Source organism: Carassius carassius, chromosome 1, assembly GCF_963082965.1.
Source record: "Carassius carassius chromosome 1, fCarCar2.1, whole genome shotgun sequence".
NCBI classification, from domain to species: domain Eukaryota; kingdom Metazoa; phylum Chordata; class Actinopteri; order Cypriniformes; family Cyprinidae; genus Carassius; species Carassius carassius.
The window spans coordinates 36,060,679-36,072,215 of NC_081755.1; the positions used below are offsets into that span (position 1 = coordinate 36,060,679).

The 11,537-nt window shown below is 38.8% G+C and overlaps 1 protein-coding gene across 1 annotated transcript in view; it reads left to right on the forward strand.

The window, feature by feature from the left end:
- The window catches only part of plekhh3 (pleckstrin homology, MyTH4 and FERM domain containing H3), a 38,233-nt gene extending 29,105 nt beyond the window's left edge, over positions 1 to 9,128 (forward strand). Inside the window, exons 6-13 of the mRNA XM_059557519.1 lie at positions 536 to 659; positions 1,170 to 1,488; positions 2,117 to 2,324; positions 2,926 to 3,062; positions 3,976 to 4,096; positions 5,616 to 6,047; positions 6,700 to 6,891; positions 7,918 to 9,128. Coding sequence (XP_059413502.1) covers positions 536 to 659; positions 1,170 to 1,488; positions 2,117 to 2,324; positions 2,926 to 3,062; positions 3,976 to 4,096; positions 5,616 to 6,047; positions 6,700 to 6,891; positions 7,918 to 8,055 — 1,671 coding nt within the window. The 3' untranslated portion in view covers positions 8,056 to 9,128. The remainder of the gene's footprint in view (positions 1 to 535; positions 660 to 1,169; positions 1,489 to 2,116; positions 2,325 to 2,925; positions 3,063 to 3,975; positions 4,097 to 5,615; positions 6,048 to 6,699; positions 6,892 to 7,917) is intronic.
- Positions 9,129 to 11,537: the final 2,409 nt, after the last annotated feature.

Below are 11,537 nucleotides of genomic sequence, written 5' to 3' on the forward strand. Positions count from 1 at the left end.
AAAAATAATAACCATGCAATAAAATAAGCTTTGTTTTGATAAAAATGTTGTAATCTTAAGTTTATTTATGTAATGTACTATTTATTCTACCTCTCACAAACTCACACATACAGCACATAGTGGTTACGGCAGGAGGTCTTGTCACGTTTAACTTCTCTTCGGTTGGTTTATCATGTCTGTTATAAGCAAACATCCCACAGCAAACATAAACTGCCCTTATTCACCCTTGAAATGTACATAGCAGCTTTCATTATCCACACATACACAGAGCAGACCTTGACCAGGGCTGTCAAGTCCATCTGTAAGCTGAAATCTGTTTCCCTTTCATTCATCCCCCCTAAGCCGTTTTCCCAAACACAACATTTTCATATAAAACATCATTTCATCATTTCATTACGGACCATATAGCAAAGAGGTCATGTGTTTATGGGGATATAATGATACACAGCAGATATATCTGTCTTGAGTTTATATATATAAATATCAAGGTGTTTAATTGACCTTGCATTGATCTATGTGCATTGTTTTTGTACAGGAAAATAAATTCAATCCAGAAGTTGTAGAACACATCTATGAACATAATCCCATCCTGAGGTACACCCAGAGCCCCCTTTACGCCCCACTGCTGCCTTTCCCCTATGGCAGCCTCCACCACACACGTGAGTCAAACACACACACGCCTGCATTGCATATTATAGCACATACACACACCACTGCTCACATTTCAATGAACCATTCAGATCAGACACACCCCTCTGTCTACAACCCTGCCGTTTTGGTGTAATCATGGTCACCTGTCAAGCACAAGCACAGCAAACTCCGCATTTGTTTTCAAGTGCTTTGAAGCTCTCACCTTCCTTGAAAACCTTCATTAAATGAAAACCTTTACTGATGTTTTTTGGTCTCCTGTTTTTTTTTTATTCGCTATGAAATCAGAACTGACCATTCTTATTTAAAAATCTGACTTTTTCCGTGTTTAAGTGCTATAATCGTGCCCCCGGTTTATCTTCTAACCCAGAAAGTGTCAAAAAGAACAAAGCAGTAATTTTTTTGAATGCAAAGATTTACAGAGACAAAGGTGTGATATTCCAGGACAGTGACTACATTTTTTGTGACTACAAAATATATATACAGAGTTATAACCCACCTTTTCTCAATTTTATTCATAGATATGGCAGGTAAAGGCTACATGTCCATCCGTGAGGAGGCGGTGAGGCTTTTTAACTGCCTCCAGCAGTTGGAGTTGGCCCGTGAGCCTATTCCTCTCATACAGGGGATCCTCCAGACCTGCCTTGACCTCCGGCCGCTCCGAGATGAACTCTACTGCCAGCTTATCAAACAGACCAGCGTCACCAACTCAGGAGTCCAGATGCAGACACAGACACAGCCGAATCCGCAGCTCAGATACTGGCAGCTGCTCACCTGCATGAGCTGCACCTTCCTGCCCAGCTGCAGCATACTCCGATACCTACGCTTTCACCTGAAGAGGTGGGTTACGCACATTACAAATCTATACAGTACACTCACAAACCAACCCACCAGCCGGATCTCAACATACACATATAAACGTTACCTAGAAGTCCTTGAGTGTAAACACGCACAACTGCCTCCGGTCCTGCGGTCGAGTGTGTAAGAAATATGGGCTGCCTGAGGTTGACTGGATTGGAAAGTGCACTTCCTGTTCGCTCATTCTTTTCCTTTCCTTGAGGGGTTGGGAAACGATGCTTTCTGCATCCCATGGCTAATTAACTCTTAAAGCACTGCCAGGCCCGGAGGATAGACAGAAAATAAGAGAATGGCTAAATAATCGAGTGTGCCATGAGGAAATGGTGCATTGACCACAGGGCTTTGATTACGGAGGTGGCTGTTGTAATGGAGACGGACGAGTCTCTGTTCTCCTGAGGCCCCCAGACGCTTCCTGCATGTGTTTACTTAACACAAATAGGGCCTCCGCCAATGCATGTGATTACCAAGTGGCTGACACTTCATATCGCAAATAGACAAACTAAACAGAGAGGCCACACGATTTCCCTTAGATTTTTTTGGGAGGGAAATTTTGCGGTTTATATGCGAAATTATGGAAATGGTCCTTAAAACCCCTTTCTTTTGCTATCAGGGTTCAGAGTTTGAGTGTGGACCCAGAGGTAGAGAGCTACGCATCCTTCATAGCCCAGGCTCTGGAGAAGACGCGCGGCCGTGAGTGTGTGCCCTCGTGGGAGGAGATCCAGGGGCTGATGGGAAGGCAGGAGATACTGTGTACTGTGCACTACCCTGGACCGGGCTGCTGCCAGATACCAATCACCTCGCACACCACGGCTAATGAGGTATTGCATCAACTGTTTCCTCTGTAGCAGGGGTTGGGAACCTTAAGCTCATGTGCCACCACTGGAACACAAAGGATTAATCATTAGCACGCAAGTAATAAGAACCAGACAGATGTATTTATTTATAAGTGCATTTATTTTTGTACTGTTAAATTCTCTTTTTGCAATTACCCTTGCACAAAAATGTAAGAATATGTATTTATTTGTTAAATTGCTCTGTTACTTCAACATGGATTTTTCTCTCTTTCGAGCAGTTGTTGTTATTAAAATGAATATATTTAGTTTTAAATCAAAGTTGTTTTTATTAATCGAAATAAGGCTAAAATAAAATAAAATATAAATATGAGAATACTTGCAAATACTTGGCAACTAAAGGACTTAAGTTTATGCACTAAAATGACTAAACTAACAGGGAAAAATAAGCCAAATCTAAAATAGCAATAAATAAAAGCTAAACAGAAATATACAATTTGTAAAATAATACAATTATTTAACCTGAAAATATAAAAAAAAAAATCTAATTCAAAATATGAATACATACTATAATAGTATATAAATACTACTAAAATAACAATGAACAACTCTTATTTTCTCTGTCCAGGTCGTGAGGCAGATGGCGGAACGCCTCGGGCTGCAGGACAGCCCAAACACATTTGCTCTTTTTGAGCAGAACTCTTGCTGGGAAAAAGCTATCGGAGGCAGCACCATAATCGCAGATGTCATCACCAGATTTGAAAAGTAAATATTTTTAATAAACATCTTCAACCTATTGTAATATGTGTAATACAACTAATGTTCTGAACCTAAAGTACCACAGCACTATAGTTTCTTGAACATGGTACCATGCAAGTACCATGTTTTTTTAACATTAACATTTTGAATATTTTTAAGTACTGTGTAAAGATCATGTAGTCAGTCAGTACCATGGTACTGTACATGTCAAGATACAATGATATTACCATCCACGATAGCACCAAAGTACAGTACAGTGAAGATCTGTTTTCATCATTGATCTATTCACTTTCCCAGCACTTTAGCACAGCTTAACCAGCCCCCTGATGCACGCACACGCACACACACACACTGTGAGAATGGACAAGCAGCTCTTTATTAGTATTCTTTGTTCCAGTAGGCATCTCAAGGTGAGACTGATGTCATCAGCATTAACTGATGTGAAAAGCAAACTGAAGGAGCGATAAGTCAAGCCAGCCAGAATTCAAGGCATACACTTTATTCTGGGAAGTGTGTTTGTGTGTGTTTTAGCACGTCTCAGTGCCAAATCTTCCCAGAAGTGGGTTCATGGACACACACTTGTCTTTTTGTACACACAAACAAACCCGCGCTTACAAAACTGCACATGCAGTAAAAAAAGCTTAGCAAATCAGTGTGAGTCATATGTTTGGGAATGATGACGTCGCTCTGTTGGGGTGATTTTAGTTGTGTGTTTAGGAAACGTTGGCGGATTTAATTTGTTGCACCATGCTCTGCTTGACAAGTCTCCTGAGCTACTTGAAGACTAATAGTTTAAGACACACATATAGTTTAAGGGTGCTTGAGAAGGGGTTAAATAATAAGCCTTTTAGAGCCTCTTCTGATGTGCATCTGATCCATATGCATTTTGCATTAACGAATCTCTGTCTCTGTCTTCCAGTTTGTCAGCTAAAGATCCCGACTCTGACTGCCGGTGCCGACTCTGCTTTAAACTGTATTGTCTTCTGGACACCGACAGCATCAGTACAGACAGCATTGAGTACCTCTTCCTGTATGAGCAGGTAAAATAACAAGAGTCGGGCGGAGATGAGCAGAAATGAAAAAGCTTCATTAGGGGTAGGCGATAAGACCAAAATCTTTTATCACAATATGAGTAATTTTATTTCACTGTAACGATATTTATCACGATATAGCTAAATAAGGTCTTTATATCAAAGTTATTGATACCATACAAAATTCTTGTCACCAGTATCAGTATCACAAGAAACCATTACTAGCTCCTAATTAAAAAAAAGCTCATTGAGGACAAGTAAACAGTCAGCGATCAAATAAGAATAAGAAACTAATTCCAAACAATAATAAAAAAAAACTACAGTAGAACAAGTTCATACATTCATTGTATAATCAAATTTATAAAAACAGTGCAAATTCTGCCTTTGTTAATTAAATATATATTTCTTCTTATTAAAGTTACAAAAGTGATTTAGTCAAGAGCAGTGAGAGATTTTCTCTCTATTGTTGTTTGACAGCAGGATTATTAGACTGCTGTCACTTTAAGAGCTGCCCGGATCCAATATATGTACTGTTACACGTGTCTTCTTTCTCAGCTGTTTGCTTTGACTTTAAGACCTTAATTAGTGTGTTTACAGAGATAATTACAAATACCAGTATTTTGGCACATAAAATTGTGTATTTTAGCATTCAAGGCCTATAAAAGTGGCAAAAATAACTTCAGTATTCCCGCACTTTATAAGCACGTCTTCACATGTGCATGTCTCTCTAACAGCGCTCAGAAACGTCTCTCATACACCGCGCGTATATAGCAAAATGAGTCCTCTTTCACTGCTGCTTGCGTTTCGGTGGCTTAAAATCACTTTTTTTTAATCCATGATACGTTTTTGTGATCACGTGAGCGTGAAACCGCGATAGAGATGATAATCAAAAATTTCTACTGGTTGACAAGTTTCTACCGGTTAATCGTGTCTAGCGTTGTATCGCCCATCCCTAAGCTGAATGTCAATGATTGAAATTCATGAGTTTTGCAACATTCACACTTTTAATGAACTGAATTAAATTAACGTTAAACTGAGTTGAGCTGATTGACAACATGTCTTCAGTAGAGCTCCTTACACAGAACTTTACACAGTTATTGAACTAAAGTGAATCAATACTGAACTGACTGGAGCTGAATAATGACACTTGTCTGGCTACAGCTGCTTTATGGTAGAATTTGGATTTGCCTCATTTCTGAAGTTACTTTCCTGTTCAATACTGTGATAAACTAAAGGTGACTTTGACTGTTGAGTAAAAGTATACAGCGAAAAAGAAGTGTGACTATAGTGGAATGTGTTTTATAAAGGGCTAATAATAATAATGGCTCTGAACGTCTTCCTCTGAACATTTAAAACAGGGATTTTCCAATTCTTTCTCTCTGTTTGTTTAATGCCAACTAGTTTCACACTTGTGTGCATAACGTCTTTATCAGTCAGTTGAAAAGCAAACATACAAACACAGCACACTAGTGAACTCAGTAAACTTTCCCTGGCTTGACTCCCTCCTCCCTCCCTCTCTCGGTCTCAGTGTCATGAGATGGTGGTGCGGGGGCAGCTGCCAGCCTGTGAGGACGACCTTCTTTCCCTGGCAGCGTTGAGACTGCAGTGTCTACTGGGAGATTTCAGCGCCCTCTCACCATACCCGCCCTTGGAGCAGCTCTTTCCGGCTGAAGTGGTGGAGGCCCGGGCCCTACTGGCCCCCGTCGATCCCCCTGGCTGTCCGTCATTCCCCGGGGGTCTGCTGGCTGGGACGCTGTGGGGACACAAGCGGCGTCAGGAACAGGACCAAAGACTGCGGGCCAGACTAAGGGAAGAGGGAGCCGTGGTGATGTCGGCCATTTTGGAGCGCTGGAAAGCCCTGGCGGGATACAGTCGCAGAGACAGCATGGCCGCCTATCTCACCATTGCCCAGCAGTGGTCGGGGTTTGGCTGCACGCTCTATGAAGTGGACTTTTACATCGTGAGTGGTTTTCACTGTATAACAGTTTTCAACATTGATAATAACAAAAATGGTAAATGGTAAATGGACTGCATTTATATAGCGCTTTCAACAGACCACATGGCCATCCAAAGCACTTTACAATTTGCCTCACATTCACCCATTCACACACACATTCACACACCGACTGTGGTGTCAGCCATTCAAGGCGCCATCCAGCTCGTCGGGAGCAGATGGGGTTAGGTGTCTTGCTCAAGGACACCTCGCCACTTGGTCAGGTGGAGCCGGGGATCGAACCACCAACCTTCCGGTTTGTAGACAACCTACATGAACCACTGAGCCACTGCCGCCCCATTTTCTGCCGACATTTTCTTGATTGGGCCAATCAGAATATTAAAATGATTTCTGAAGGATCATGTGACACTGAAGACTGGAGTAATAATGCTGAAAATACAGAATAATTACATTTTAAAATATGTTATGAAACATTTATTTTAAATTGTAATAATATTAACTCACAATGCTGTTTTTACTGTATTTTAATTTTTTTGATGCAGTCTTGATAATCCTAAGAAGCTTCTTCCAAATACTTAATGCTTAAATCTTTAAGGTTTTAAACGTTTGCACCACTAGACAATCAGAGCTGTGCCTGTCTTCCTCCTGTTCCTCATAGAGCTCGACAGGAAGCTTCTCTCAGAAGTTGTGGCTGGGCGTGGCAGCTTCCTGTGTGTCTCTGTATCGTCAGGGTGAGGCTGAAGCATTGGAGTCTCTGCCGATTGGTCAGATCTGTTCCTATGGCGTCTCTGATAGCAACACATTCAGGATCACTGCGGGAGACAGAGATCTGCTCTTCGAAACCTCCAAGGTAAGCGTGCAACATTATATCAGCAATATCCTAAACCTATACTAAACTAAAATACAAAAAAAGCTCAATTGAATTTTTTTTAAGTAATTAAAATGCATAAAACATTGTTAAAATTTAATTTTAAAAAATCACTAAAATAGATAATATAAAAATACTGGCAGCCACAAAACCACTCGAAATATCTTTGCATCAGGGAAACACCCCTCATATTTCTTCAACAAAAACTATTGCAAGAGCATTTTATATACACAGATGGCAGCTCTACCTATAGTTTTACTCTAGCAGTAATGGTTGCAGCTTGGCCTTCAAGTTAGCATCATGCATGCATACTGACCGTTAGGCCTAAATACTCCAGATATAATAGGGGAAGCATATACCCCTAGCCAAGGCGGAGTTTTAGACTAAAATAGAAAATACTTCATATGTTATGTAAATTAAGAGTTAACATATGAACCATGTAACCTTCAATAGTTCTAAACTAGAAAGATGTTGACGTCAAAGTGTTTGTATCATGCATACTACAAACCTCTTTCCAGTACTTGAACAATACAGGTCAGACCAGCTGTGTGTATCTGTGTGCTCACATGTGGAAACAACCAGTCTATCTTCTCCTGATATTAGTTGCAGGCTCACACCCATCCTGTGCCGTCACTCCTGTGCACTTTAACCTGATGAGTCTCTTGAGTTTTCATACCAAACCGCTCGACTTCACGCCTGCCTGAACATCTGTTCACACATAAACTGTTAATAACGTCCAGTCATTTTCAGTCATCAACATTCGCCTGTAGCTATTCTGATCCATAATCACTCTTGTTGCAGTCAATATAATAAATAAAAATTGTTAAATGTGATAAGTGCAACTGTCAATTTCTGTTGGATTTCATTTAAATTAACTTTTCTCTCTTTTGTCTCTTGAGTTTGGTGCAAAAAACTTTCAAGAGTATAACCAAGTGATTGTACTAGTGTAAAATGTCTGACACACATTTGACAGTGGAAATTTACTCGTCATCTCTCTCTCTCTCTCAGCTGACTGAGATCATGCAGCTGATGAATGCTTACTTCAGTGCCACCCATTGCCAGCTGGACAAGGATGACTGCATCTCCACGGAGACAAACCCTAAGCTCCACCCCTCCCTACTTGAGCTCCCCTCTCACCCGGTGTGAAGAGAGAAGGACTCGTGCATATGCAGTCCTGACCGATTGCTTGCCTGTGAGGAGCTTTTGCAAAGAGGATGAACTCTGATGAGACTGAAAGGAGCAGATGCTGTGGAAATGGAGGAGGAGTGGAAGGTGTCCAGGAGCCACAAACAGGAGAGCAGGTTCAGGAACTCACTTGCTACACCGCCAGCCAAATCCAGAAAGGACACGGGGCCCTAACCAGCCCCTGTCACCTGGGAGCCCGCCAAATATCACAGAGAACATAATAGCCTGACTTCAGAGTGCAAAAATCGTTTTCTTAAGCAGTATTTTTGCCTTGTTTTTTAAAATATTTAAACATCCTTAAAAAAACATTAATTTATTTTTTTAATTGCTTTTTAAAATTTATATACATGAAATTTTCCTTAAATTCATCAAGTATTAAGACTAACTTTTCAAGGAAGTTTCTTTTTATTTTGCACCTCATGTAAATATACCTTGTTTAAAGGATGTTCCTGTGTTTTTTGGAAAACATGACAAAAATACTTTTTTTTTCTTTCTTTGCAGTGATGTCTTTGTATTTCACTAAATGAAGACAACACAAAACACGCTGCCATTGCACTCGCACACAAACACTCGCTCCGCTTTAAACGTTCCTTTCCAGACTCCTGCCTGGATCGCCATTAAAACTCATTCATCAAACTATACCTGACATTGAAATGAAAGCAGGTGCAAGTCACTTTCACATCGACCTTCAGAACTGTCCAATACTGAAGCGACGGTGCTGCGTGTGCATGTGTGAGAGACAGATCTGAACATTTTAAGCTGTAGAAACCAAAGGATCTTTAGCTCGTCTCTATGATGTGAGTGTATTTGTGAAATGCTTTGAGCCCGACCTGGTGCTGCTTGACTGCTGTTAGCTTACAGTAACTCTACACTGTGTGTCCTGTAGCCACAACAGCCTCAGATCTTTAGAGCCGGTTAAAACCAGCTAACTTAGACACCCGTTTGCCACCTGGTACCTGTGAAGGTAAATTACATTTTGACATAAAAAAATAATTTTGGTTCAAACCAAGCTTCCCAGACCTCTTAAACACATTTTCAAACACTGAAGATAGACAAATAAATCAACACTATTGATATGCAATTTTGTCATGTATTCTAAAGATAGTACATTTCCATTTAAGGGATAGTTCATCCAAAAATTTAAATTTAGTTATTATTTACTAACCCTTCTTTCATCTTGCTGAACATAGAAGAGGATATATATATCTGGTATTTACATACTATGAAAGTAAATAGGGTCCCAAAAATCACTTTGGACTCAAAAAACAAAAACACAAACACACACACATATATATATTCTTCTATGTTCCACACAATAAAGAAAGTCATACAGGTTTGGAACATGAAAGATGTAAACGATAACCTTTGAGCATAAATTGTAGCCTCTGTCAGTTGTGCTTTTGTTATGAAGCCTTATGTCGGCTTGTTTATCTGCTGAGATATTGTCCTTCTTTAATGTGTGTTACTTTTCACTAGTTTTATTTATGCTGTCTGTTGTATACATTGTGTGGAAGTGACTTTTGTCCTTTTTACTTATGTTTCATATATCTTTCATAAAGACCTATATTTGTGTTTTAGTGCTTGCATTGAAATAATTACAAAAGAGCAGATGACGTCATAGTTCAAATATGATGTCATGATGTTTATTTACTTTTTTTTGGTTCTTTGTCATTTATTACCCATGCGCGAGAGGTCTGCATATGGCAAGTAATCCATTTTTGTATATCCAGTAGGATTATTGACATTTTGCCAAAACTAAGCAATGAAGAGTCGTTCACCCCTTTTAAAGTCACTTGGACCAAATTTCCCTCGTTTTCTTTTATTTTCCCCCGTCAGATGACTGCCAAACTTTTACAGAAGCAATAAAACCTGCCCAAATATCCAGATATGAGCCTATTTTCAGTATGGGGCTCTAGGTTACCTAAAGAGGAACCACTAGTGCCTGTCACACAGTCTGTACAATCTTTAATTCACTTCTTTTTTTTTTTGGGGTTGTGCACCATCTTTGCTCTAGAACAGCTTGTCTGCCTGAACACAAATCTGAGAAAACGTTACCAGCTACTTAATTCAAAGGTGGAGGGCAATCACATCTTCAGTGTTGTTTATTTTGGTTTTTGTCTTTTGCTCCTACAGCCCCTGTGACGACAGTAGCAGTTGTTACGTGCTTTTGTGTTCTCTTCATGTCACTTGTTAGCTGCAGGCAGCTCCGCCCACTTTCATACATGTAACAAAACTCAAACTCAACCTCTGATGCTTTAGATGGTTTGTATGCTGCATGGTACCTTTATTATGTTATACGTGTAATAGTCAATTGCACTATTGTTTGTACAGCTAACTTAAATGTGCAATAATGCAAAATGATGAATACTGTATGTAATAAAAAGCAGCACCATTACAACATCACTTGAGTGTCAGATATGCTGTTTTTGTGGAAAATAAAACATTATATTATTAGTAATGACATATTTATTAAGTAATACTTTATTCACCAAAGATACATGAAATCAATCAAAAGTTGAAAAAAATCTCTCTATATATATCTCTCTAGTGATGTCAAATGATTAATCGCAGTTAATCACATCCAAAAAAAGGTTTTTGTTTATTTGTGTGTGTTGTGTATATTTATTATGCTGTTCTTTTAACTTCCTATCCATTGATCCTAACGGATCACGATTTACACACAAAAAAAAATATCACGCAGCAAAACTGTTTGCAGTAAAAGACTAGATTAATGGCTGGTGAAAATTCAGCTTGGTCATCACAGGAATAAATTACAATTTGTATGTTGTATATACATACTTGTATAACAATTTTCAATTGTAATATTTCACACTATAACTTTATTTAAATTTACATTTTTAGTTTATATCAAATAAATGTTGATATAATTAAAAAATGTTATCAACCCCTAAACTTTTAAACAGTAGTGCATATATTTTAAAGTGATATAATTTCTTTAATATAGTGCTTTTCACTCCATATGCTTACTATTTTAAAGCAGATATAGAAAAATATTAGAACATAATTTGTTAGTATAATTAAGTAATAGACAATTAATAATATTTAGAAATGTTATAAATAACTTGACTGCTAACAGTAATGAATAATTTGGTTTTGCCTGTTTGTCATGTTTTCAAGCTTTATTAAAAAAAAATGCATCAAATTAAACCAGGCATCAAGATCCTATAATGTTGTGTAGAAGAAAATATTAAAAACCCCACTGAAACAACTGTTGAAAATAAACATGCCAGTTACAAGGAAAGTAACATGCAGTTCTGAGAAACGGTCCCTTGATTTGATATATGAAATTACGTTTTGGGACCAGCGTGTCCCTAATAAAAAAATTCCACTGGAGAAACATGAAATGTCTGCAACCTTTAAAAACAGAAACTGCTTTGGAAGACACTTTGGAAGAAAGTGTAACTGCTACCATGTGGGATGTC